Source organism: Gracilinanus agilis, chromosome 6 (assembly GCF_016433145.1).
Source record: "Gracilinanus agilis isolate LMUSP501 chromosome 6, AgileGrace, whole genome shotgun sequence".
NCBI lineage: Eukaryota > Metazoa > Chordata > Mammalia > Didelphimorphia > Didelphidae > Gracilinanus > Gracilinanus agilis.
This window is the reverse complement of record NC_058135.1, coordinates 222,589,001-222,616,948: the sequence shown is the minus strand read 5'-3', so window position 1 is coordinate 222,616,948 and position 27,948 is coordinate 222,589,001. Positions and strand designations below refer to the sequence as shown.

At 44.1% G+C, this 27,948-nt stretch overlaps 1 protein-coding gene across 1 annotated transcript; it reads left to right on the top strand.

The window, feature by feature from the left end:
* The first annotated feature begins 1,183 nt into the window (after nucleotides 1-1,183).
* Nucleotides 1,184-24,760, top strand: FGFR3 (fibroblast growth factor receptor 3). Its single transcript, XM_044682110.1, has 12 exons — nucleotides 1,184-1,348; nucleotides 2,161-2,284; nucleotides 2,692-2,882; nucleotides 6,731-6,875; nucleotides 9,327-9,517; nucleotides 13,395-13,540; nucleotides 14,669-14,790; nucleotides 15,534-15,644; nucleotides 18,374-18,564; nucleotides 21,094-21,216; nucleotides 23,579-23,649; nucleotides 24,619-24,760. Exons 1-12 carry the CDS (start codon nucleotides 1,208-1,210, stop codon nucleotides 24,758-24,760), a joined length of 1,698 nt encoding a protein of 565 aa, XP_044538045.1. The 5' UTR covers nucleotides 1,184-1,207.
* Nucleotides 24,761-27,948: the final 3,188 nt, after the last annotated feature.

Below are 27,948 nucleotides of genomic sequence, written 5' to 3'. Positions count from 1 at the left end.
GGAGAAGTTACTAGCCAATCTGGAAGGACAGGATCATTACCTTCAGTTTGGGGAAACTGAGGCAGTGGAAGCTAGTTGGCCCCAGGGTGAAATTCAAGCCAGTACCTAGAAATATGGAATCATGGATTTAGAAGGAGAACTCAAGTCAGTTAGTCCAAACCCCTTTTTCTTTTTTTTTCCCCCAAAACCCTCACCTTCATCTTAGAATCAATACCATATATTGGTTTCAAGGCAGAAGAACAATAAGAGCTAGGCCTTTGGGGTGAAGTGACTTGCCCAAGAAGTGTCTGAGGCCAGATTGGAACCCAATCCACTGAGCCACCCAGCTGCCCCACACAGACACACACAAACTTCCTTATATGGAGGCTTAGCACCTGCGACCATCAAAGCCTGAACCAGGAGCCTCCTTCCCGCCCATCAGGGGAGAGGCTACCTTGTTGGCCCGGCACACCCAGCACCGTGAGAAATAGTAAAAAAGTGTGCAGACCCATAAAATCATGGGGACTCACCCCTTACAGCTCAGGGTGCCACACCCCTGGCAAGGAGGGGCATGGAGGCTGTCTGGGGTGCTCCTTGGGCACTGTGCCTCCGAGTCTCCAGGAAACTGGCTTCTCCTCTGTTCTCGGCCCCAGCAACTAAGTGGACCTGAAGGAGGCAGGAGAAAGATCCCAGGACCAAGAGACCAGGGAGAATGTGGGGTGTTAGGAAAAGCTGCAGCCTGGGACTCAGAGCCCTCTGGCATTTACTGATTGTAACTGTGGGTGTATTACACTTAACCAATGAGCCTCCAGTACCCCCATCTGTGTAATGGGATGATATTCCTTAAGAAAAGGCTTTTTAAAAAAATTCTTTAATTAACTAATTTAGAAAGAAAAGGATTTTATAAGTCCAAAAGTCCAATGGCAATGAGCTCTAATTAGGATCTTAGATTAGAGTTGGAAGGGACTTGACTGGCCATCCCGTCCAACCTTGTTTTACAAATGAGACCGAGGTCCAGAGAAATTAAGTCAATTGCTCTAGGTCACCCAGGCAGGAAGAGGACTCCAAGATCCAAACCTAGCTCCTTCCCATCCTCACTCCCTGTATGTGGAGTTCTGAAGCAGTTTGACCCAGTGTGATGGAGGAAGAGAGAACCCTTCACCTTTTGATCTTTTCATTCTTTTTTCCCCCACCCCCAGGTGCCCCATACTGGACTCGGCCTGAACGAATGGATAAGAAACTCCTGGCAGTCCCCGCGGCCAACACGGTCCGCTTCCGGTGTCCAGCCGCTGGCAACCCCACCCCATCCATCTACTGGCTGAAGAATGGCCGAGAATTCAAAGGAGAACATCGGATTGGGGGCATCAAGGTAAGAGACGGAGCATGGGGGGAGGTGGGTACCCTCTGCATCCTTTCAGCATGCATCACAGCTTTGGGGAAGGTAGGATCAGTAAGAGAGTCCCTGCGCCAAGGAAGAACTAGAAAGGAAGGTGGCAGTAGCCCATTCCTGACCAAAACACAAAGCAGGATCATCTAAGGGGATTCCAAGGGCCTTGAGGCCAATCCTGTCATTTTATGGAATAGAAACCCAACTAGAGAAGGGATTTACTTAACTGAGCAAGGAGTGGCTAAAGAGCTGTCCTCAGAGACTGGAGATTTGAGTCCTGTCTCTGTTATGTGATGACGATGCAACTTGGGAAGGTCATTTAACCTATCAGTGCCTCGGCCACTCTTTTGCACTGATATGGGCAGAGAAAGTGTGCCAGACTTGCTTTGGTAAAAGGTCTTCCTCACTGGAGTTCCCTAAGGTCTAAAAAAGGGAAAAATAATATGTGGCCAAGGTGGGGTTCAAAATCAGGTCATCCAGCGCCAAATCAGGTGTACCCTCCATCATGCCAAACAATGAACCCCCCGGAGGGAAAGGAAGGGATCATTCATGGAAGAGATGGACCTTGAAGGATGGGTATGATTTGGACCATCTGCATGGTGCCATTTTCTTTCATCAGGAACAGGTCTAGGGATAGGCAGTCCTGGGTTCTGTTCTCTTAATCCCTGTCTCTGGACTTCATCTCTAAAATGAAAGAGTTGGAGTAGATGATCTCCAAGCAGTCTCCAGCTTGGACATTCTGTGGTCCATCCCTCAAATGTGAGTTCACTGTTTCCCATTGATCCCTCTTGTAGTTGAGACACCAGCAGTGGAGTCTGGTCATGGAGAGCGTGGTGCCCTCGGACCGAGGGAATTATACCTGCGTGGTGGAGAATAAATATGGCAGCATACAGCAGACCTACACACTGGATGTCCTGGGTGAGTCCCTTCCCGCTGCTGAAAGCTGCCTGGGATTGAAGGAAAAAGCCCTGGGCTCTAAGGCAAGAGAGCGTGAGTCCAGTCCCCAGGTCTGCTCTCACCTTCACCAAGTCCCTCAGTTTCTTCCTCTGTAATTCAAAGTAGCCAGACTGGATGCTCTCAACTGTCTCCTCAGCTGTCAGTCAACCATCCTATGAAATAAGACTTTTTTCATCCTTGCATTGAGACTCCCTGATTTTTGGAGTCTTCAGAGTCTCAGTTTGTTGGCCCACTAAGTGAGAGCTTGGATTTTACAGTTGAATTGGTGTTCAGGGAAAGTGTTTGGAAGGTTAAGGGAGAAGGGATCCGGAAGCACCCTTGGCCATTGGAAGTCTAGAATTGGGTCTCCTCTCTGTTGTTTTTTTTAGAGAGATCCCCACACCGGCCCATTCTGCAGGCTGGCCTCCCAGCCAATCAGACCGTGGTTGTAGGGAGCAATGTGGAATTCCACTGTAAGGTGTACAGTGATGCCCAGCCCCATATACAGTGGCTGAAACATGTGGAAGTAAATGGTAGCAAGTACGGCCCAGATGGGACGCCCTACGTTACTGTCCTCAAGGTATGTAGCTGGGGACCTGGGTAAAGGGGGGGGGAGCCAAGGAAGAAATATTTTTTCTGCCCATCCTCACTCCAGAGCAGGTGTTCCTTTGTCTTTACTCCCCACTTTGGAGGAAAAAAGGGGGGAGGGATTGGCTAAGTGCCCCCTGCGTGCGAGGCGTTCTTCTAAGATGTTCTAACAAACATCTCATTCTATCCTTACAACCAGCTAGTTGGAAAAGGGGGATAAAACCAAGAGCCTGGAATCAGGAAGATCTGGGTACCAATCTAGCCTCAGACACTTACTAGTTTTGGGGTCCTAGGCAGATCATTTAATTTCTCTTTGCCTCAGTCTCCTCATCTGGGAAATGGGGTGATCATAGCACCTCCCCAGTGGGGAGAGGAGAGACTTAGATTCTAATGCCTTCTCTCTCCCCATCACTGGTACAAATCACTTATTCTCCTCAAAGGGGCCTTGCCATGTCCATCTGTGAAGCTTCATGCCCTACTCACCCCAGATGAACAGATAAAATCCTGAATCCCATCAGTTCCTTCTCCTCTTCTCTTTTTCATCTATCACCTCCATCCTTGGGCAGACCTTCATCGCCTCTTGCTTGGACCAGCCTCCTTACTGGTCTAAAATTTCTTTCTTTTTTTTAAAATTCTAACTGCAGCAAAAGCTAGGCTGTGGGGATTAAGTGACTCATCTAGGGTCAATCTGAAGCCAGATTTGAACCCCCAGGTCTTCCCTACTCTAGGCCTGGCTCTCTACCCACTGAGCCACCTCACTGCCTCTTCACAGGGTGATTGTGAGAATCACATGCAGTAAGTGTTATTTGTATTGAGCAAATATTTATTGGGCAAAACAAAATGAAATACAAAGTTGCAGTTAGACCTAAGTACTGCTCTCTCAGAGACTATGGAGGAGAGCCATCGGGGACACAGGGAGCTAGAATGCAAACTTGGCAGGATAGGTTAGGAGAGCCCTCAATAAAGGTGCTGAGCGAAGCTTGGAAAAGGGGAGCCAAGGTGGGAGAAAAAGAGGTTTAAGGTAGGTTTCATGTATGGAGAAGTTCCTTGAGCTGTGTCATAAAAGAAAAGCAGAGATTGGAGAGAGTCAGTTCAGCTCAAATGAGAGGCTAAGATGAAGGAGAAGACAAGCCTGGTTGGATAACAGTACACAAAGTAATAATACAGTATTAAGTTAAAGCCAGGTAGGTCCTTGAAATCTAAAAGGAGGAATTTGAGCTTTTTCCTTTAGGCACTAGGGAGTCATAGAAGTTTTTTGAGCAGGGAGGTAATCACACAAAATGCCATTGTTATTGGTTCTGTCCACTATGGTCTCCTTTCCCTCCTCTTCCCCTCCAAAGTCCCAGGAGGAAAAGAAAGGAGGCAGGAGGTTATGGATGGAGAAGAAGATCTGTGGAGAAGAAGAAGAAGAAAAGGCTGGTTTCCAGGTGGGGAGGGGAAGGATTTCTAACTCCATAGAATCTGGCTTGGAATAAACTTTGCCCCAAGATAAACTCCAAAAGGGTGGCATGGTGATGCAGATCCTTTCTTGAGCTTGCTCGATAGCAGAGGTCAGATGTATGCAGAGGAGGGGGATGAAGAGAAGGTCAGTGCTGTCTCCTGAGCCAGCCGCTGGGCTCTGGCTGCCACCACAGCGTATTTTGTCTCTAAACTCTAATTTGGAGCTCTGATCATTGAAACTGTATTTGTCAAGTCAGGTCAGAGACGCCTATCCCTGTTCAGGCCCTCCGTGATGGAGCCCAAGACTAGTTATCTCCCCAGGGCTGTCAGGAAGCCAGAGTTTCTCTCTGCTTTTGGTGCAGCCTTCCATTTTGATACTCTATGTCAGTCTAGGCTTGCCATGTGCCTTTGGGCACTTTTCAGCCTCTTTTTCCCCATTTGAAAAACAAAAGGTGGGAGAGAGGGGATGAGATGCTCCTCAAGGGGTCCCTTCCAGCTTTGAACATTTGTGTGAGTCTGCATGCGTGTGTATGTGCGTGCGGATATGTGTGGATAACATCATTTTCCTCCCACAGTTCTTAGGATCAGGAGCATCTGAAAAGAAGGTGCCAGATGCCACTGGTTGGGCAGGGGAGGGGGCGGAGAGGGAGGGAAGTGCGTGGGCCAAGGCCAGGGTAAAGAGCCGAGAGCTCAGGAAGAAATTCTGCAGCGGCAACAGTGGCAGCAACCAGCCGTGGACGGTGTTTATGGCGTACTGAAGTCCAGGTTTCTGTCTGTTCCTGCAGTCATGGGTCAGCAGTCACGTTGAAGCAGACGCTAGCCTGAATCTGTTCAATGTAACAGAACAGGATGAAGGAGAATACCTTTGTAGAGCCAACAATTTCGTAGGCATAGCCGAAAAGCCCTTCTGGCTCCACATTCGCAAATTCAGACCAGGTAACTGTAGACTGACTCTGTCCCAAAGTCTTAGCGACACGCAGGAATGAGCTTTTAACATTTTAAAGAAACCGATTGAGTTTTTTTAAAAACAAAAAATCATTTGGTTACACCCTCTGTCATCTGGTGCTGAATGGCTTGATCTTAATTCTTCGCTATGTATACGTGTATGTATATATGTATATTTATATATATGTATGTGTCATTCTATATATATATATATAATATACATATATACTTTTGAATTAAAATGCCAATACATCAATTGCAATGGAAAAATTCCCACAATAAAGTGACTGGACTTTTTAAACCCAGAGACCCCCTTCTTCTCAACACCCTCTTTCTAATAATTCACTCCATTTCCATAGTGAGTTATAGACTTAAAAATGTATGCTTGTGACCATTCCTATCAAAATATGGTGAAGTAAAAGATGTCCAACATGGTAGATGATGTCTCAAATAACCTGGGTTTGAGTTTTAGCTCCGTCCTTCTCCTACTATGGCACCCTGGTCAAATCACTGGGTTTCCTATTTGGTAAAATGCCAGCTATCATGTGCTGTGAATTTTCCATCCTGCCTCTGAGCAGGATTATTTTACTGAATTGATTACTAGCTTTTTTAGTAGGACGCAATCATTGGTCAGAACCAGGGTCAGGGAATGATAGGCATGCTGAAAGACATGGTCCAGCAGCATTGTTAATGCCTGTACTCACTGCATTCTAATCAACTTCTTTCTACTCACCTCCAGCCCCCTTTCCTACCTTGCCTGAACATCAAGCTATAGTGTATATACACAAGTTCTTTGGAAGTATTAACCTGTGATCTCCTAAGTGAGCCCTCTTCACCACCACTGCCCCTCAACCCCCCAGTCCTCTCAGAAGTAACCTAGCTTGGTGAAAGGAGCACGGGATTTGGAGTCAGGAGACTGAGGTTCAAATCTTGACTCTGTCTCTTGCTAGCTGAACAAATTCCATCCCCTCTCACTTTTCTCATTTAAAATGAGGGGGTTGCTCTAGATGATCTCAAAGGCCCCTTGCCAGTCCGTCAGAGCCTACCATATTATGCTCTGACAGATGAGCCTTTCTGTTCTTTTCTTCACACCTGTTCACCTGAGTTCTCTGTACTAACACTGCTCCCCCTCCCCCAAGTCACATTGTGGGGTGACTTTTCCATTGAGATGGTTTTGCTTGCATGCTGCCGCTTTAGTGGGACAGAGTAAATGCCTGGTGAAGGGTACCTCTTGCTTTCAATTACAGGTTGCCAATGGGGTCTGGAATGAAAGGGAAAATGGGGTCGTGTGAATTAAAACTTTTGGTTTGGTTTGTTTTGGTTTGGTTCTCCATCTGTGTCGGACAATTTGCCTGTGAAAGCTGGTGATCTTCTGTGTGCTGGGGACTTGAGTGGCTCCCTTTCCTCCATCTCTTGCTGCCCTTCCTATCTCGGTATATCTTTTTGTCTTTCTAGACAGCAGGAGTTAACACAACGGATAAGGAACTAGAAATTCTCTATTTGCGCAATGTCACCTTTGAGGATGCCGGGGAGTATACTTGTCTTGCTGGGAATTCTATTGGGTTCTCACACCATTCTGCTTGGCTGATGGTTCTCCCAGGTACTCCTCTCCCCTCGCTTTCCTGTCTGGACCTGGCCCTTCTCTCTCCTGTTGGGAACTCTGCCAGTGGGGGATTCTTAGAAATGCCAAAGTGCCATCTGGAAACATCAGCTACACCACGTAGAACAAAATAGAGCTGGGGAAACCAGATTGAATTGGACATGAACATGGAGATCCTCAATTGTCATTCAAATTTTCCTCTTCTTTCCCTTGAGCACCAAATATCTTACCAACAGCACCATCCCTGGTGTTTCTCCCCAAAAGGCAAACTGTCTTAATAGCATAACCAGCTAGACCTTAAGATTCCCGTCTTAACTATACATTGGGCTCAGGTCTCGAATGAGCCTACCTGAGTTCTGGTCCCAGCATGACTCTGACTTGCTGCTTGATTTGGGAGAAATCACCTAGAAAGGTCTCAGTTGCCTCATTTGCAGTTATGGTGATTTGCTAAAATTTCCTTCTGACTCTGGGATCCTGTTTAGAATCCTAAGGAGAAAGAGGCAGATCTGTGGACAGCTTTCATATAAGGGCCCTCTTGCCCAATCGTGTTTGCTGCCATGAGTAGACGACCATCATTCCATGCAGCAGTAGGTCACCTGGAAGCACGGGAAACAGTGGCCTGGTCTGTGTTGGAGGCCCCTTGCCCTCTAACATATCCTCCAGTCCGTCCTCACAATTGACCTCAGCCACTCAGCAGCTGTGGAAGGCTCTGGGAGGTCATACCCACTGGCTCCTTTGGCATAGCTAAGCTCTCACAACATGGGAAGCTGCGGGTGCTCTGCTGGCCGTAATTGGCCTCCGTTCACAAATTGGGGGAAGCTTTCATAGGCGGGGGGCCCTTGGCTCTGGATGCCTGGGGCCCTCCTGAAGTTCCAAGTTCTTTCCTACCCCATCCCTCCTCGCTCCTCCCCAACCATCTCCAAAACCACTGCCATCTTGGTCAGAGCCTTTCCAGAATCTAATCCTTAATACTGAATTTATAAATGGGCTTTGGCAAATCCAGTCCCCTGATAAAGGCCTTGTCTGGTTAGAACCGATGCCCTTTCCAAAGCAGGGAGAGGAAAAATTCCTAAGGAATGTCTGGAAAAGCAGGCCCTGGAAGCATTGGCCAAACCTTTTTCTCATTTAGTTATTTTTGTTTAGGGATTCAAAACAAAACACACACATACACATTCATTTCCTTCTGTCTTTTGGAAACAAACCCAGCTACAGTGGTATAAAAGAACATTCAGACAACATTGTCCTGGCCCGCCGAACGCTCTTGGTCGAGGGTCTCTCCCCACAGCCCCAGATTTTTATGATGCATCCACGCACAGGTACAGGAACGAAACATTCAGATGCACACAAATGCCTAAGAAGCCAAATATGAATCATAAGACCATAACCCTGGAAGAGACCTCAGAGGGAACATAATCCAATCCCCACATTTACAAATGAGGAAACTGAGGCCTAGAGAGAGGAATCAACCCGACCTAGATCCTCCAGGTATTAAGTAGCAGCTAGGAGGTTTGAACTCACATCTGACTGCCAAACTCTCCATACAAACGCTGCGTGTTCAAGAGCATGGAGTTTGCAGGCGGATGACTTGAATTTGAATTCTTTTTCTACTACTTAACAACTTGTGCAATCTGGGTCAAGTTATTTAATTTGTCCAGGTCTGTTTCCTCCTCTGTAAAATAAGGGAGTTGGAATCAATAGCCTCTGAGATCCCTTAGAGACAAACCCACATAGAAAGAGAAATAAGCAAGACAACCAGCACATTTTTTTTTTCTATTAACAAGCATTTATTTTCTCTTTCTCCTAGTGGAAAGACCAAAATAAATAACACCACTGTAACAAATAGACATAGTCAAGCCAGACAAATTCCCATTGGCCATGCCCTTTTCCTTTCCAAGACAAATCCCTGCTTTTGCATTGTTGATTCCATCCTCTCCCATTTTCTCCAACAGTTGACCCCTACCATCATCCTCAAGGTTTTGAATTTTCATTCTCTCCCTGCCTCCTAATTCCTTCCCTCCAGTCTAAAAACATGATTGGGATTCCTACCATCATCCCCAAAAGTTCATCCCCCTTTCCCTAATTTCCCAGCCAAACAGCTGGAAAAACAAGCATCTATGCGGTGTCTACTATGGGCCAATCATTGTGCTAAGTGCTAAGAATATATAAAGAATGTCCAAAAAAAAAAAAAAAAGCCCCCTCCAGCTCTAAATCAGGACTGTGTGTCTCTCCCTCTCTCTCTCTCTCTCTCTCTCTCACACACACACACACATACACACACACTCACTCACTCACTCAGATGCCCCCACAAAAGTATCCCCTTTGTCCCAAGCTCCCAAATCTTGGAAAACACTCTTAACTAGGAGTCTGCCCCCTGCCCCCATCTTCCCTTCCAAACCCTCCCTGGCCTTCCCTCTCCTCCTGCCCCTTACGAGCTCTCCCATCCTTCTACAGCCGAAGAGATGGTTCAAGTGGAAGACTCGGGCAGCGTCTTCGCTGGCCTCCTCAGCTATGGGCTTGGCTTTTGTCTCTTCATCGTGGTGGTGGCGGTGGCCGTCGCCATTTGTCGGCTGAAGATGCCCTCCAAGAAGGCCATCAACACCCCCACTGTTCAGAAGGTGTCCAAGTTCCCACTCAAGCGACAGGTAACAGAAAGTAGATACAAGATTCCGAACCCATCCCCTACGATTCTCCCCTTCCCTCCTCTCCCCTGCTCCTGCCAAGATGGTTAGGGGTGCAGGGCAAAGCCTTCAGACTTTTATTCTGGACTCAGCAAACGTGCTTTGGATTTGGGCATCAGATGGATTTGGTTTTAGCTTTTAACAGAAAATTTTTAAGAAAAATTTTAGGTCCCACCAGTGACTGAGAAAAATGAGATTTAGTCCAGGGAATGTTGTAGAGTGCTGGAATTAACTGGGAGACCTGAGTTCAAATTTTAACCCTTGCTAATTAATTACATGACTTTGGGCAAACCATTTCCCTCAGGTTCCTCACCTGTAAAATGGATGTAACATCATGGTATCTATCTCAAAAGCTAGGAAATGAGAGTGACCTTGGGCAAGTCACTTAACCCCCATTGTTTAGCCCTTACCCCTCTTCTGCCTTAGAACCAATATACAGTATTGCCTCTAAGATAGAAGGTTAAAGGGGTAAAAAAATAATCTTCTTCCTTGGAACCAATAGCCAGCATTGATTCTAAGATAGAAAGGGTTAAAAAAATAATGTATATTGGTTCCAAGGCAGAAGAATGGTAAGGGCTAGGCCATGGGGGTTAAGTGACTTGCCCAGGGCGCATAGCTAGGAGTTTTCTGAGGTTCAATTTAAAACCAGGACTTCCCATCTGTAGGCCTGGCCTTCAGTTCATTGAACCACCTAGTTTCTTTCTTTCTTTCTTTCTTTCTTTCTTTCTTTCTTTCTTTCTTCCTTTCTTTCTTTCTTTTTTCTTTTCTCTCTTTCTTTTTTAAAAGTACCTTGGGAGAAAAAGATTCTGATAAACCTTAGAGGTACCATAGGAATGCAAACTGTTATTAGAAAATGACTTCTTGTTTTGAATTGGAATAAGAAAATGTCCCCATGATATGTTGTGATCTTTCAACTTTGCACCATCTGGAAGAAGATGGTTCAAAAGCTTCCAACTTCACCAGGTCATCAGAAAGGGGCCTTGGTATTACTGAATGATCCCACGTGCTTCTATGAAGATTTCCCTACATGGAACCCAAACTTCTCCTCCTAGTCACTCCTACTCTAGCCTCCTGGGACCAAGAAGAACACATCTAAACTCCCTTTCCCATGACCACATTTAGGCCTTTAAAGGTGGCGCTCCTGCCTCATGTCCCCAAGTCTTCCTCAAGGTAATCATTCTTCAATTGTGCCCCAAAGTGCCTGCCTCATTTCCAGCCTAGAGGCCTTCCTTTGGCAGGATGAGGGGCCCAACTTGTCAATGCCTCTTCTAAAATGAAGTGCCCCAAATGTGGCATGACCATCCATAAAGCCAGACACCACAGTCACCTGGCACCAAGGAGTGGTTCAGTCCTAGTCTTGCCAGCCCTCAGGAAATCAGTTCACTGCGGTTCAAAACATCTAACTATGGTATACAAAGATCTTCCTTTGGTGCTGAGACAATAAAGCTGAAAAGGGAGCATATAGATGAAAGGAGAAAATCCTACAGGGGACAGTCAAGTGTCTCAGCAGATAGAGAGCCAGGTCTAGAGACAGGAGGTCTTGGGTTCAAAACTGGCCTCAGACACTTCCTAGTCTGATTCTGGGCAAATCACTTGACCCCCATTGCCTAGCCCTTACCATTCTTCTGTCTTAAACCAATATACAGTATTGATTCTAACAGAGAAGGGAAGGATTTTTTTTTAATCCTACAAAGGAGGTTTGAGGATGTGGTGGAGAGTTCAAATCCCGTCTTGGATGTTTATTCCTTCTATGACCTTGGAAGAGTTTTTAGACCTTGCAGGCCTCGGTTTTATGTCCCGTCCTCTGTGACCCATTTCAGTTCTAAATCAATGCCCCTGTTTCCACAAACAAGCACTTAACACAAAGGTGAATACCACGAGGCAAAGCCAGGGATGTTTGTGTCCGTGTAATAAGACTGTTTTCCATGAACACCTGGCAATATGAGGTCATTCAAGAAGTCACAGGATCTAGAAAGCATCTGACCCATTTTCTCAATCTGCTGGGCAAGTTGTCTGGCAGTGTTTGCTCAAGGAGCTCCTGCTGAACTCTTGTGATAAATGCTTGCTTTGAGCTTGTCTGTGGTCTGCTGAACACGGAATTTCCCATCCCTTCTGACTTCCTGAAAAAAAAAAATTAAAAAAAAAAAAAAAAGCCCGGTCCATCCCCTTAGGAGCCCTGCTCTCCTGCCCAGAAAGCCCTGAATGGCAGCCAAGTTTATCTGAGACAGAACCTTCTGGCCCCCTTTCCGTGGGTGGTCAGACTCGAAGAGGGCAAAGATAGAACTAGCCCCCTCCGCTTCCCCACACAGATTCCTGCATGAAGGGAGGCCGTCGTGGTGTGAGTTCCTGTTGGGTATGAAGGCCTTCGGGTGAACTGGATAACTCTAGGTGTCCCTTGGAAAGGACTGGGCTCTGGGAAGACCACACAGCGTTTTTGAGGAAAATTGAGAGAAGGGACTTGACATTCCTGGATTGTAGCACCAGGACTCTCTAAGGTCCCATTCAGCCTCTCTCCCAGGCAGGGGAAGGAACTAAAACCCAGATCCTGGCTCCTGGCATTCTACAACTTCTCTCTCCTCTAAACCACAAACCAGGAATGAGCCTGAGGGTCTTTCTCAGTGGACTTAAGGCCTCTGGTACCCAGGGCACACAGATTTATAGCCGCGGCACCTTTTTTGTCAGTGCATTTGGTCCAAGATTGAGGTGGCTACAAAGTCTCCATACCCAGCAGGAACAGCTCCAACCTCCCTTCATGCAAGTATGGGGGAAAGGGGTGTCCAGTTGGGTTATGTCTATCATTACCCTCTTGGGGGTCTGATCACCCATAGAAAGGGGGCCAGGAGGTGGTCTCAGATCAACCTGGCTGCCATTTGGGGCTTTTTTGAGCAAGATAGCAGAACCCTCCAGGAAGAGAAAGGTCTTTAGGGATTGGGATGTAGTAGGAAGAAAACTGGCTTTTAATACCAACACGGATATTTCCTCGCTGTGTGACTGGTTTCTTAACTTCTCTGAGTCTGTTTCTTCATCTATAAAAAAAAAAAAAAGTGAAGATAATGAGTGCATTTCGTGAGTCTTAAAGTCTTAAATAAGATCATAGATTGAGAGCTGTAGGATCCCTCTGAATCCTCTGAGCCAACCGTCTCATTTTTAAAGATGAAGAAACTGAGACTGTGCCCCAAAGTCATGCAGGTAGCAAGCGGTGGGGCTGGCGTGTGAACCCAATTCTCCTTGATTCAAAAATCCAATGCTCTTTCCATCAGTGTCCCCATTACCAGCACTTGGTGTTGTAAGGTAGATTAATAAATTATTATTTAGAATCCATAGGGTAGATCAATAAATTATTATTAATTATTTATTAATAAATTATTATTTAGAATCCATGAGGTAGATTAATAATTTATTAATCTACCTTACAACCTTGGGAAGATAAGTCAGGAAGAGGAAGAAGGGACTTGGACTCTAGAAAAGGGAGACTTTCAGTGGGCATGGAAGGACAACAGCATCACTAAAGCCACAGAGGCAGGGAGGCCTTGGAGATGTTTGGATGGGACGAGGAAGGGGACAGAGGACAAGATTTAAGAGTCACCCAGGTTGGCTAGAACATAGACAGCATGGGAGGGAATGACTTGACATAATCATGGAGGGCTTCAAATGCCAAGATGATTCTCCCAGACAGATCCAATTGCACATAATCCCTCATTACAGGGGAGTTGCATGATTAGTAGCCAGAACTTTTCTTGCTTTTCCATTTTCCTCTCCTTCCTTGGAAAGACCATCCAGCTACACGGAAAGGGCTCGGAAGACACGTGGCAATAACATTCTATTTGCTCCCTTCAAGCAGGTGTCCCTGGAGTCGAACTCGTCCATGAATTCCAACACCCCGCTGGTGAGAATCGCCCGCCTCTCCTCCAGCGAGGGGCCCATGCTGGCCAACGTGTCTGAGCTGGAGCTCCCCGCCGATCCCAAGTGGGAGCTGTGCCGATCTCGGTCAGTGCTTCAACACCCACCTGCCCATTGGCCTCCAATCTCCCCATCTCACCCCACTCCCTTCTCCTTCTTTTTTTTTAATCCTGCTTTCAAACTACCCTTCTCCTTCCAGTCATGGCAATGGGAGCAAAGACCAATGTTCAAATCTGGGCCTCTGTGACCCTGGGCAAGTCCCATCCTATGTAGGTTTTGGTATCTGTATTTTAAAAAAAAACAAGAAAGTTGGACAAAATGACCTGATACTTCCAGGTTTTAATATTAATTAATTAACCAATTTATTGTCATTATATATTATAATTATATTCATACATAATTATATATAATATCAATACATATTGCTTATTATTTATTAAACAAATCATTCATTAAATAATTTATCAAATAATAAATTAAAATTTTATTAAGTGTATTTAATAAATATTAAATTTATTAAATAAATAAAAAACTAGTAAATAAATTAAATAAAACATTTAGCAAATAAATTATTAAATGAATGAATGAAAATTATTAACTAAATTATTTATTAAGTATTAAATAAATTTATTAAACAAATTATTTATTAAATAAAAGAATTTATTATTTGTTCTATGCTATTCATTATTTTATTATTTATTAATAGTTGTATTGTTTGTTTTATTATAATATGATTATTAATTGATATTATTAAATAATAAATAAGGTTGATATTAACTAATTAATGAAATGATTTGATATTTAATAATATTAATCTCTGAATGTGTACTAGTTGCCTCAGCTCTGTGCAGGGTCCTGTAGAAAAAAATAAGAGATGATATAATCTCAAGCCATTCTGATTGAGGAACAGAACTCTTTGATCAGATGTTAACTTGTGTGATGGAGACACCAACATATTCAGAAATAAGAGAGATCAGAGAAGGGAAGTCTTCTTGGAAGAGGTAGGGGTGGACGAGCCTCAAAGGATGAGAATAGCAGGACACTGGACACAAAGCATTTCACAATGGTTACCCCCATCTTATAAGTGAGAAAATTCAGAGTGATTAGGGGGATCTGTCCCTCCCCGCCCCAAGAACACAATCAGAGTTTATTCCAGAGGGTAGGAAGGAACCAGAACATGGGAGCATGTCTTCACCAGTAATTCTCTCCTTCCAGGCTTACCCTGGGAAAACCTCTTGGCGAAGGCTGTTTTGGCCAAGTGGTCATGGCAGAAGCCATTGGCATCGACAAAGACAAGCCCAACAAACCTGTGACCGTCGCTGTGAAGATGTTGAAAGGTAATGTCAGACAAGCAGGTTTATAGATTCTTCTGAACCTCCCTTCCTGGGAATTTCCTAAAAAGGGACAAAAGACACAGGCTCATGACCCTGATGCTCAGCTCCACTCAGGAGATGGAGGAGGCTCCATCTGGAAGAGAATAAGGAGGAGACTTAGGTTTTAGCCTCAGGGATTTCAGAGTCTGGGAGGAGATGGAGAAGGAAAAGTCCTAAATTCTGTACTCAGGGAGCTCACTAGAGGCAATGGGGGAAGAGTCAAGACTCACAATACCAGAGTTAAACAATGACGACCACATCGCATGGACCCAATGATTAATGACCCCAGTGGTGGAGCAGACAGTAAATACTACTCTGCTCTGCAGAGGGTGAGATCACCAGCCCAGAGCGATCCGGGTAGGCTCCCCAGAAGAGGCTTAGTTGGAACCCTCCCCAGGAGACTGCTCAAGCCCCTTCCAGCCTCAGAATTTCTGTGGTAAAAAATGTCAGAGATGAATAGTACCAAACCGACATGGCTTGGATTTCCATGACAGGAGGCCCCAGTGTCTGTTCAGAAAGACATCTTAATAGATTCTCTGCTTCTGGTTAACCCCCTGGGCTCAAAGGGAGAACGTTTACAGCATCCCTCATCTTAGAGAGCATTCAGAAAGGCATACAAATGGACCACTGTGATTTTTCTTGATGGAATTGATTTCCACCCTAGAAGAAAGCCCACCTGCCTGACCTCTCCTTCCTCACCTCTTTAGATGATGCCACAGACAAGGACCTGTCCGACTTGGTCTCTGAAATGGAAATGATGAAGATGATTGGAAAACACAAAAACATCATTAACTTGTTGGGAGCCTGCACCCAGGATGGTAAGCTGGCCCCCGGCTCCAGACCCCCTGCCCCTCTCCTTCATCCCCCGGGCCTCCAGAAAAGGACCCTCATTTCCAGTCTCCTCCTGGGGCTCTTGGACACTAATCGGTGATCCTGTGCTTCCTGTCCTGATAGGGAAAACACAGCGGGCAGGTCAGCTTCTGCTTCCTGAGCAGACAGAAAAACTGATGCCCTGCCAGAGTCAGGGACCGCACCAGTCACTGGCACAGGTGGATGCTGGGGTGTCCGAGGCCTGGGGGCATGATCTGGGTCAGAGAACTTGGGGATCAATCATAGAACAAGGGAGAACCACAGGGGCCATCGAGACCCTCTAGACCCTGGGTTCTTGCCTCTTCTCAGAGTCTCACTCGCATAAAAATAAAATGCATAGGAGTACAAAGGAAAACAGTGATAGGGGATTGTAAGTATCTAAATATTAACCGTAAAAACAAGTTCACTCACCCTGGATTAAGAGTCCTTGGTTTTCTGCAGGCCCCTCCTTTGAGAGATGAAAAACTGAGCTTCAGAGATTTATTCAGGGTCATGCAGGGAGGAAGGGAGCATGAAGCTGGGTTCAAACTCCAGTTCCCCAGTTCCAAATCACTTCTTTTCTCATTATGGTCTCATTAAGGCTGAAGGGATGAATTAGATTCCTTCCTTGCCCCAGGTTAGGGCTCCAGAATGGGGTCTTCATCTGAACCACAATTTAACCTCATTTTATCATTTATTTATTTTTTAAATTCTTACATTCTGTCTTAGTAACAACCGTAAGACGGGCAAGGGCTAGGCAAAAGGGTCACACAGCTAGGAGGTGTTTGAGGCCAGATTTGAATCTGGGATTATCCATGATTTAGCCTTGGTACTCTATCCCCTTGAGCCACCTAACTGACCTCTCATTTTGTAATTTATAAACCTGAATGACTTGTCCGAGGTCACACAAATAAATAGCAGATCCAAGACCTTTAATTCCCAGCTGATATTTTCTCAGCCTGGGGGCTGAGAAATATTTTATTCAACTTTTTATTTCTTTAAACCCTTGGAAGGCCATCTTAGAATCAGTACTGTATATTGATTCCAAGGCAAAAGAGCAGTAAAGGCTGGACAATGAGTATTGATTTGCCCAGGGTCACACAGCTAGGAAGTATCTGAGATCAGATTTGAACCCAAGACCTCCTGTCTCTGAACCCGGCTCTCAATCCTCTGAGCCACCTAGATGCCCCTCTAAGAAATATTTTAACCAATGAAATTTATTTTTTTATTTATAATATTTTATTTTTTCTGACTAGATGTAAAGATAATTTTTAACATTCATTTCTCTAAAATTTTGAGTTCCAAATTCTCCTCCTAACTTCTTCCCCTCCTTGCCTTCCCTCTCCGTAACACAGTAAGCAATTTGATCTCAGTTATACTTGTGAAATAATATAAAACATATTTCCACAACCAATGCAGTTTAAAAAACAAATTGGCACTAGACCTTACCATCTCCTGCATCCTGTCTCTCTCTTTCTCCTGAGAAATATTTTTTCCAGTTAATGTGAATAATTTTTGTTATTATTTTGTTATAATGTTGTTATAATGTTTGTTTTTTCTTTGTTCATTTTGTTTTTTCCCTCCTCTTTTCCCTTCCCCCCTCCCAGAGCTAACAAGCAAAGAAATATATACATCCTTTTTTTTTTTTTTAATTTTTTTAAAGCATTTTTCCATGGTTAAATGATTCATGTTGTCTCCCCCTCTCGGAGCTGACAAGCAATTCCATTGGGTTATACAAATGTTATCACTTGATACCTCTTTCCATAATATTCATTTTTGCAAATGAAAAATATTTTTTAATTTTTAAAATATTTAAAAATTGATTGATAATCATATGCCAGCATTATTGGTTTCCCTTATAGTCGTATGTATTTTATTTTCTACATTTAAAAGCATTATATTATGAATTATGTAGAAATAGGTTTTGAATGATAATACAGTATTTCTCAGTTGCAAAAATGAATAATTTGGAAAGAGGTATCAAGTGATAACGTTTATATAGGCCAGTGGAATTGTTTGTCAGCTCCTAGAGCGGGGAGAGAAAAGGGGAGGGAGACAACAAGAAACATGTAACTATGGGAGGACATTTTTAAAAATTTTAAAATTTATAAATTTTAAATTTTTTAAATTTATAAATTTTAAATTTTTTAATTTTATAAATTTATAAATTTTTTAATTTTTTTAAATTTATAAATTTTAAATTTAAAAAATTTTAAGTTTAAAATTTTTAGTTTCTTAAAATTTAAAATTTTTAGTTTTTTAATTTTTTAAATTAAATTTTTAAAATTTTTAATTTTTAAAAATTTAAAATAAAATCATTCAAGGAAAAAAAACCATTATTTTACAGAGTTCATAGTTCCAAGTTTCCTACTTGGAACTATGTTTCCATAGTTTCCAAGAATCTTAAGATCCACTAGAGGTCAAGGATCTCTGGTCTAAGTAGGGACTGGATGATCCCATCAGGAATATTGCACTGGGTGGGAGGTTTTCCAAGGTGCCTCCTGAGGCTCCTTCCCCTGCTGAAATTCCCCTCTCCTGGGAACATGAAATGCAGGAAATGCCAGACAGGGGGTTCTGAATTCAAGGATGTTTCCCTCCACCTTCAGAGCAGTGTGAGGTCCAGCCTGAGAGCCCTGGGCTCCGGAACCACCTCTCAGCCATGTATGATGACGTCGTTGCTCTCCCCTTGGCCCTGCAGGTCCCCTCTATGTCCTGGTGGAATACGCATCCAAGGGGAACCTTCGTGAGTATCTGCGGGCCCGGAGACCTCCAGGGATGGATTACTCCTTCGATACCTGCAAGCTCCCAGAAGAACAACTGACCTTCAAGGACCTGGTGTCCTGTGCCTACCAGGTGGCCCGCGGCATGGAGTACTTGGCATCCCAGAAGGTGAGCGGGAGGGAAGTCACCGTGCAGGAGTCCGTTCAGGGGCTCGCTTCCTTAATGCTTCAGAAAGCCCACCGGGCTCCTGCGGCTTCCACAACGTGCAAAGGACTGGTGACTTTAAAGTTCATATACCTAGCTTCAGGTTATGGATCTGAGCCTCTGTTTTTCTGCCTGAAAAATGGGGATACTATGGCACCACTTGCCTGACAGAGTTGTTCTGAGAGAAAGAACTTTGAAAACCTTCCTTAAAACCCTTAGAATGGGAGCTGCGATTTATGTGGAAGTATGGTCAGGGGCAGCTAGATGGCACAGTGGATAGAGTGCCAGACCTGGAGTTGGGAGAATCTGGGTTCAAATGTGGCTTCTCTGATGCTTCCTAACTGTAGGACCGTGGGATCCTGTTTGCCTAGTCCTTGCTCATTTAAATGCCTTAGAGTTGTTACTGAGATGGAAAGCAGAGGGTTTTTTTTTTTTAAAGAAAGAAAGAATATGGTTTTTATTAATACAGGCCTCATCTTCACCAGGGCTACTATAAAAGGGAGGAAGAGAGAGAGAGAGAGAGAGAGAGAGAGAGAGAGTGTTAGTTGCTGAAAGGGAGGAAGGAAAAGAGACAGAGAGGGAAAGGCAGAGAGAGGAGGGTTGCTGAAAGGAAGGAAGGAGAAGGGGGGTCAAAGAGAGAGAGAGAGAGAGAGAGAGAGAGAGAGAGAGAGAGGCAGAGAGAGAGAGGATGGTTATTAATACAGGCTTTCTCTCCACCTGGGCTGCTGAAAGGGAGAAAGGAAAAGAGACAAACATAGAAAGAGACAGAGAGACAGAAAGAAACAGACAGACAGAAAGGTACAGAGAGAGAGAAAGGATGGTTATTAATATAGGCCATCTCTCCACCTTGTCTGCAAGGTGGCACAACAGATAGAGTGCCAGACTTGGAGTAATGATGATCTGAATTCAAATCCAGCTCTAGACACTTACTAGCTTAGCTATAAGACCTTGGGCCTGTCACTTACCTTATTTGCCTCAGTTCCTTCATGTGTAAATGAGCTAGAGCAGAAAATGGCCAACCATTCCAGTCTCTTTGCCAAGAAAACTCCTAATGAGGTCACAAAATATTGAATGTGACTGAAATGACTGAACAACAAATCTTTTCCCCTTTAAGGCCCTCTCCACGTTTTAATAGGTGGGTTTTAAAATTTTGTTTGCATGTAAGGGAGGCTTGATCTGCCTGGGACTCCTGGTATTGGGGTGAGGGCCCTACTTCAGACTGGTGAGAGACAGCAAGGCTTTGAAGAGTGGGCTCCAGCCAGGTCTTAGGTCCATCCAACATCAGATATTCCTCAGCTTTGTGACCTTGAGCAAGGAGGCCTCAGTTTTTTCTTATGCAAAACAAGGGGATTGAACTCCTGGCCTTTGAGATCCTTCTAGCTCTTATCTTTGATCCTGGTTGCCCTGTGAGTTAGTGGAAAGAATTCACCTACTGACAAAAGAATGGATCCTTCCAATATTTGCATGTATTATTGGGTTTGTCTTGCACTAGATCTTGTTGCCTCTTCAATCATTCATTAGCCCTGGAATGCAAGTCACACATTCCACAAGCATTTTTAGCACCCCTCTCCCCCGTGTTCTGCTGGGCACCTGTCCCTAGAGAAGTGTGAAAGGGCCCAGATCCCCAGGCCTGGTTTGCTCTGAGCCATACTGCCTTTGTGAGGTTTTCCCTCATTAACTCAGTGTCTTCCCCAGGTCTTTATGCCCGTAGAAGAATGAGTTAATTTTTTATAACCAGGTGATAGAATCAGAGAATCATAACTGTCAAAGCTAAGAGGGCTTCTAGAACGTCCAAGTTGGAAGAGACCATCAAATGGAGGCTGACTGAGCAGGAAGGGACCTTAGAAAAAACCATGTAGATTGACAGAGAATTTAAGGATCATCTAATCCAAGTCTCTCATTTTTACAGTTGAGGAAACTGAGGCCTAACGCAGGGAAGAGACTTACTGAAGGTCACACAGCAAAGTAGATCTAAAATTCAGGATTCCTGACTCCCAGTCCAAGGAAGAGAAGAGAATATCTTTTGCTTGCCCTTTTTTACCCATGTTGCCTAAAACAGAGAAGGTCAAACATGACAGCCCAAAACAGTATGGTGGGTGGTACCATGGTCTAATCCTTTAGGGGAAGAAAATTATCCCAGAGAAGAGAGATACTGGACAAGGATTTATCCCCTGGCTCATCTCACCTCTGCCATTCAGGTGGAGCCATGGCCCACATTTATTGGCACTTGTGACTTTATTACCGTCTTTACTTTTAGTACTTATAAAAGGGAGAGAGAGAGCAGGCAGAATTATGATGGAATGGGACTATTCTCCAGATGGGCAAAAGCAGCCTCAAAGGGCTTTAGCTTGCAGATTTAGGCAACTGTGAGACCAAGGACTCACTTAGAACCTCCTTTCCACTACTTCTTCTCTTATGTGAAATTGCCTCTGGGGCATCTGTGTGTCTCTAGTTCATTTACTTATTCTTGGATCCTCTCCCTTCCCCTCTTAGTGCATTCACCGGGACCTGGCTGCTCGAAATGTGCTAGTGACAGAAGACAGTGTGATGAAGATTGCAGACTTTGGCCTGGCCAGAGACGTGCACAACATTGACTACTATAAGAAAACAACCAATGTGAGTAGGATGAGACAGAACATTAGAGACTAAGAATTTTAACTTAGATTTATCTCAGTCCACTTTTATTCTCACTTCCTTCTGAACCCCATTCTTGTTTGCCGAGGGAGGATGAATCCTAAAATATCAGAATGTCAGAGACTAAATGGAACTTGGAAACTAAAATGTCACAGTTGGGAGAGAACTTAGAACATAGAACATGGAATGTCTGAGCTGGAAAGGAATATAAAACATGAAGTATCAGAGCCGGGAAAAGGATCTTGGGACAAGGAATGCCAGAGCTGGAAGGGAATCTAGAACATGGAGTGTCAAAGTTGAGAGGGAACTTAGAGAAAATAGAGTAGTCAGAGCCAAGAGGGAACTTGGAACATAGATCGTGGAATGTCAGAGCTGGGAAGGAATATAAAACATGAAGTATCAGAGCTGAGAAAAGGAACTTGGAACAAGAAATGTCAGAGTTAGAAGGGAACCTAGAACATTGAGTGTTAAAGTTGAGAGGGAACTTAGAAAGTAAAACATAGAGTATCAGAGCCAAAAGGGAATTTGGAACACAGAACATGGAATATTGGTGCTGGAGAAGAATATAGAACATGAATTATCCACTGAGAAAAGGAACTTGAAACATGGAACATCAGAGCTAGAAAGGGACTTGGAACATAAACATGGAGTAAAAGAGTTGGGGATCCTAGAACCTAGAATGTGAACTGTGAGCAGGAGAGAAATCTAGGACATTAGCGATCAGAGCTGGGAAGAAGGCTTTAATATATGGAGTGTCTGAGCTAGAAGGGAACATAGATCATGGAGTCAGAGTTGAGAGGGAACTTAGAGTATAGAATGTGAAATGTTAAGGCTGGAGAGGACTCGAACATGAATCAGGAAAAAGGACCTTGGATTATGGAGTATCAGCGCTGGAAGGGACCTTAGGACATGAAGTGTCAGTGTTAGTTGGGAGGGAATTTAGAATATAGAATATGAAATGCTAGAGCTGGAGAAAAATCTAGAACGTGAACTGGGAAAAGGACCTTAGAATATTGGAATGTTTGAGTTTGAGGGGAATTTAGACTATAGAACATGAAGTGCTAGAGCTGGAGAAAAATCTAGAACATGAACTGGGGAAAGGACCTTAGAACATGTGAGTATCTGAGTTGGGAGGGAATTTAGAATATATAACATGAAATGCTAGAGCTGGAGAAAAATCTAGAACATGAACTGGGGAAAGGACCTTAGAACATATGGGAGTGTTCAAGTTGGGGGGCTTTAGAATCTAGAACATGAACTGCTAGAGCCAGAGAAAAATCTAGAACATGAACTGGGGAAAGGACCTTAGAACATGGGAGTGCCCGAGTTGGGAGGAAATTTAGAATATAGAATATGAAATGCTAGAGCTGGAGAGAAATCTAGAACATGAACTATCAGAGCTGGGGAAAGGACTTTAGAATATGGAATGTTAGTGCATGGCAGATCAGAGATGGACCAGACCTAAAAACACAAAACAAAGACTCAGGTCTCACCTCTCTGAAGTGAGATTTATCTTGTCATTCTCTGATCAAATACAAAATATCTTCCCCTTTTGTTCCTCAAAAAGATATATACTCTAGAACTAAGGGACAGAAAATGTGGTAGTTAGAGGAAAATAATAAAGTTTTCCTTCCTTCAAGGTTTAGTCTGCATCTCCCCTCATCCCTTGCCCCTTTGCCCACTGTGCCAAGTTCTACCCTCTGTGGCCAATAGAACAAGGCTCATCCTTCTTCCTCCTGGCACCTTGGGCTCCTGGTAGTTGCCATGAACCCCAGAATCTTCTTTTCTCTAGAGCAGGGGTCAGCAACATATGGCTTTCGAGCCATATCTGGCTCTTTTGAGGGCCAGATATGGCTCTTTCTGCAGAAGCCATAAAGTCATTTTTTTTCAAGCACTGTTACAGGAGCGCGCACTGTGAACACTGTACGGCTCTCACGAAATTACATTTTAAAACATGTGGCTTTTATGGCTCTCACGGCCAAAAAGGTTGCTGACCCCTGCTCTAGACTATACACCACATGTTCCTTCACCTGGTCCCAGAATCCCACAGCTGCTCCTATCTGTCCCATTCAGTCCATCTCTGTAGTCCCATAAGGAACAGCTCCTGTATCAAGGAGCTCGGTGCCCAGGAGCCACCTCACAGATGTTAGTGCATGATGCCCCTTCTAAAATAAGGCTCAGGACAGGTCTTTGGTGAAGAGCAGAGGATGGAGGAGTGGGGCAGCTGAGTAGCCTGGGGCCCTACTCCTTTCTTGGGGGTCCATGGGCAGGGCGAGGGGTGCAGGGAGCCCCCCTGGGCTTGAATGTGCTGATGGTACATTCCCTTTTGTCTCCCTAATTCCAGGGGCGGCTGCCTGTGAAGTGGATGGCTCCAGAAGCCTTGTTTGACCGGGTGTACACTCACCAGAGTGATGTGTAAGCATCTCCCAGACAATCCACTCCCAAAACAACATAGCACATGGGTTGCCTCGGGCATTAACGGCTTTGTCAGGCATTATCTATATCTTGGAACCTGGCACAGAGATTGTTAGAACTGGGGGAAATACTAGAAGAGAAACATCCCAGCTAAATTGCACAGGATGAACATTCAGGGCTCACGGGGGAGCAATTTAATCTCTGCCTCGGTTTCCTCATCTGCAAAATGGTAATCATAATAACACCTACCTCCCAGGGTTCTCGGAGATAATATTTGTAACACATTTTTCAAATCTTAAAGTGCCATAAAAATGCTAGTTGTTATTATTATGGCTGGAACACCAAACCAGAACAATATACAGGCCTTAATATATATGTATATATATATTATATGATGTATTATAATATAATTGTAATAATATAATATAGTATAATATATGTGTGTCTGATATATATAATATAAACGCCAGCAATTTTTCTCTTAACACTTCTGCATTTACAAAGAAGCATTTTGGATTATCATCCCCATTTTGCAGGAGGTCTAAAAGGGTAGGAGCTCCCAAGTGAATAATAAGGGGTTTGACAGGAAGTGAGTGGCCAACTCCAGGATTTGAACCCAAATCTTCTGCCTCCACAGCTGGAAACAGCTTCTTGAAAGCTCAGACTGTGCCTGGGTGGGACACTTGCTATTGAGCTGGGTCCACAGAGGGGTAGTTTGAAGGAACTCAGGGCAACCAGTCACACCGTTGACGGCTCTGTTAACCATGCACGGCTGCCCCAGAACAAAGCCAGACACAGAAGGGGACCAGTGGGAGGAGAAGGATTGGGGAGGTCTGGTCTGGCCTGAGGAAGCAGAGAAATTGCTCCATGTGTCCCACCCTCCCCACTCATATCCCTTTTCTTTATTTATCCATTCATTCATTTACTTGCACATTTATCGTTGGTTGGTTTGCTTTTTCCTGTTTCTAGCTGGTCTTTCGGTGTCCTGCTTTGGGAGATCTTTACCCTAGGAGGCTCCCCCTACCCTGGGATCCCCGTGGAGGAGCTCTTCAAGCTGTTAAAAGAGGGCCATCGGATGGACAAACCCGCCAACTGCACCCATGATCTGTAAGTGCTAGGTCAAGGGCATAGTGGATGGAGCACTGAACATGGGCTCAGGAAGAGCCTAGGCTTCAATCCTGTCCCCGCTAGCACTGACTACTGTCCGATTCTAGGCCAATCCCTTAACTGTTCTCAGACTCAATGTTCTCATCTGTCAAGATAGCCCCTGGGGCAGCTAGGTGGCTCAGGGAAGAGAGAGCCAGACCTGGAGATGGGGAGTCCTGGATTTAAATTTGGTCTCAGACACTTTCTAGCTGTGTGACCCTGGTCAAGCCACTTAACCCTCATTGCCCAGCCCTTATCACTCTACTGCCTTGGAACTAATGCACAGTATCCATTCTAAGAGAGAATATAAGTGTTTTAAATAATAACAATGATTATTATATATAATAACATATTTCCACAAAATATTATATAATAATTATGTTCTATATAGCTAATATAATATTTATATTATAATAGTATATATAATGATTATCATGATCGTTATATATAAATATATTATATTACATAATTATCATATATAATTATGTGCACTATATAATGTGGAATAAATATGTGATTGTATGTTATACTGTATCATAAATATATAATGGTATATTATAATACAATAAATAAGTAATAATTACATGTTATTATATAATTATATATTGCATATCCTGGCTTTGGGGAGTGGGGACTGGTTATATATTATATGTATAATTATATAATAACAATATAACCCCTACCTCCCAGGGACAATATGTGATCATCAAATAATAAATGAAATGCTTCACAAACCTTTTTAATATTGGTAAGTGCTCCGAGGTATCCCTGTGACAGCCTGGAGGCTCCCTTGCCAGAGCCTTGGGGAAGCCCCTGCCCAAAGACTGTTTATCCAGTTCAGGTTCCCTCAAAGCCCAGGGTTCTACTCTCAGCCATTTACACTCTAGAACCTCTTCTTTCTCCCTCTCTTTCTCCTTCTCCCTGTCCTGTTCATTCCTGTCCTACCCTCTGCAGGTCAGGGAACAGCATGTGGTCTCTTTCGAGTCCTGGGAGATCTAATGTAGAGACTTATTGTAACAGAGACCCGGTAGGCCTTCTGGCCTAGAGAAACAGGCAAGAAAGGAGGTGACTTCCCTCCTGATCTTACGGCAGAACCCCCCAGGCTCTCCTAGAGCTTACAAACCCTTGCAAGGTCTCCTAGAATTCTAGAGAGGTATAGTGCTGCCTAGCTGGGAGCTACCTCAAGAAAGCTGGTAGTTAAATTTTCAGGGTGAGCATGTACACTTTAGAAACTAGCCATGACCATTTTTAATTTTTTAAATTTAACTATTTTTTTTTCATTTTAAAAAAAATTATATTCCTTTTTAATTTTTAAACTAAAAATCACAAATGTTACCTTCTATGATGGAGAGAGGGCTGAGATGCTTGTAAATAAATTCTATTAATAACTTAATAAATACCCCCCCAAAAAAGAATGTTAAAAATTTTTACATGTAATTGGGGGAGAAAATAAAATATACTTTAAAATTTTTAAATGATAATAATAATAATTGGTAGTGCTTTATAGCTGCTATCTCATCTGATTCTCACACTACCCCTGGCTGGAAGAGATCCCCTGCCCGGATCATCTTGTCCAACACCTCTTTTTATAGGGTAGAAGGTCAGGGACCAGAAAAGGAAAGTGTTCTGTCCAGAGTCACATAAATAAATGATGGAACCACGACTAAGATCACAGCAAGTTAGAACTGGCAAGGGAACCTTAGATTCCAACATCTCCATTTTATTGATGGAAGAAAATGAGATTGAAAGGCAGAAGGGCTTGTCCTACTCCTGCCTTCCTGCCTGGGCTTACCTGAGCCATTAGGATGGCCTCTGATCTCATCTCCTTACCTCCAGTGTCTTTCCCCAGACCTATCCTCCCCATGTTGCCAGAGATATTTTTCTTAATTGGCAGGAAACCAGATGGGCTTCTTCTGACCTCCCATCTGTCCTTTCCCATCCTTCTCCACCCCATTCCCAGAATGAGGCCCCCTTTCTTGTCAAGCCCTCATTCTCCCTCATCTGGGGAGAAATCTACCTGGAAAAGACCCATTGAGCCCCCTCGCCTGTAGTTCAGCCCTTTATTATCTCCTTTTGCCCAGATTCTTCGAACATCCCCTTCTCTGCTCTTTCCACATCTTTACAGTCCGTCCTACAAATATTATGTATTTCCAATGTGTTTAACAATTTCCAATGTGTCCTCCTCTGCCTTCAGGGATTCCCCAATGCCAAGAAAATGAAGGCTAAACTCTGCCATTCAAAGCCTTTCCAAACACGAACCTATCTTCTTTTATTCATCCCCCAAATTCCAGCTCCTTGGGACTACTTCCCCTTTTTCTCACACCCATCCTTTTTGGACTCCCCATTTCTCTCTCTGAGATGTCTTTGTTTTACTGTGCTTAGAATGGATTTTTCTTCTTTGCCTCCCCTGCCAGCTGAGTCATTTGACATCCTGTCCTTCTTTTATGTCATTCATAAATCTTCCTGACCTTCCTTGCCTTCTTTCCCTAGCAAATCTGATCTCTCCTTCTCCCCGTTTTTCATAGGGCTTTACGTGGATGTGCATCTCTCACCCTGGAGTCAGTGTCTGGCTCAGCCACTGTGGGACAAAAAAATTTAACTGTGGGACCTCCATTCCCCCTTTTGAGAGAGAGATTAGGGTGTCGAACACTAGATAATGCCTACTGTCCCTTCCAGCTCAAAATCTGGACTCATAGGATTATGTCTAATGGCATAATCATTTGTGTATGTGTTTCCCCCCCTCCCCATTCGCTTATAATCTCCATGAAAGCAGGGTCTATGTTCTCTCTATGAGTAGGCGCTTCATAAATGTCGAGTTTGATTTGTAGACGATTGCCCTCCGGGACTCCAGGCCCTCCTCATGGGGGGGAGCCAACCTTGAGTTCTTAAAGGCAATGATGATGGAGGGAGGGCTTAGAAAGGCTTTAGCAGAGTCCCAGTTAACAGGCTGTGTCTGCTAGCAAAGGACCAGCCTGTTCCCAGGAGGCCATCCGCTCAATGAGAGATTCTTTGGTCCTCAAAACCCAAGAAATCAAAAGGAAAAATCGCTCTTCAATCCCTGCCTCACACCAGCAATGTTCTCAGTGTTCTCAGTCTGGGTATCTCTTCTCTGCCTGATCCAGGGTCCCACCATTCAGTTGCCTCATCTCTGTC

What these genes read in the sequence shown, in the direction of transcription:
- FGFR3 (XM_044682110.1), top strand. Translation starts at nt 1,208, where the DNA reads ATGGATAAGAAACTCCTGGCAGTCCCCGCGGCCAACACGGTCCGCTTC. An exon ending in GGGAGCCTGCACCCAGGATG is followed by an intron (nt 15,645 to 18,373) that starts GTAAGCTGGCCC and finishes TTGGCCCTGCAG; the next exon opens with GTCCCCTCTATGTCCTGGTG. An exon ending in ACTATAAGAAAACAACCAAT is followed by an intron (nt 21,217 to 23,578) that starts GTGAGTAGGATG and finishes CCCTAATTCCAG; the next exon opens with GGGCGGCTGCCTGTGAAGTG.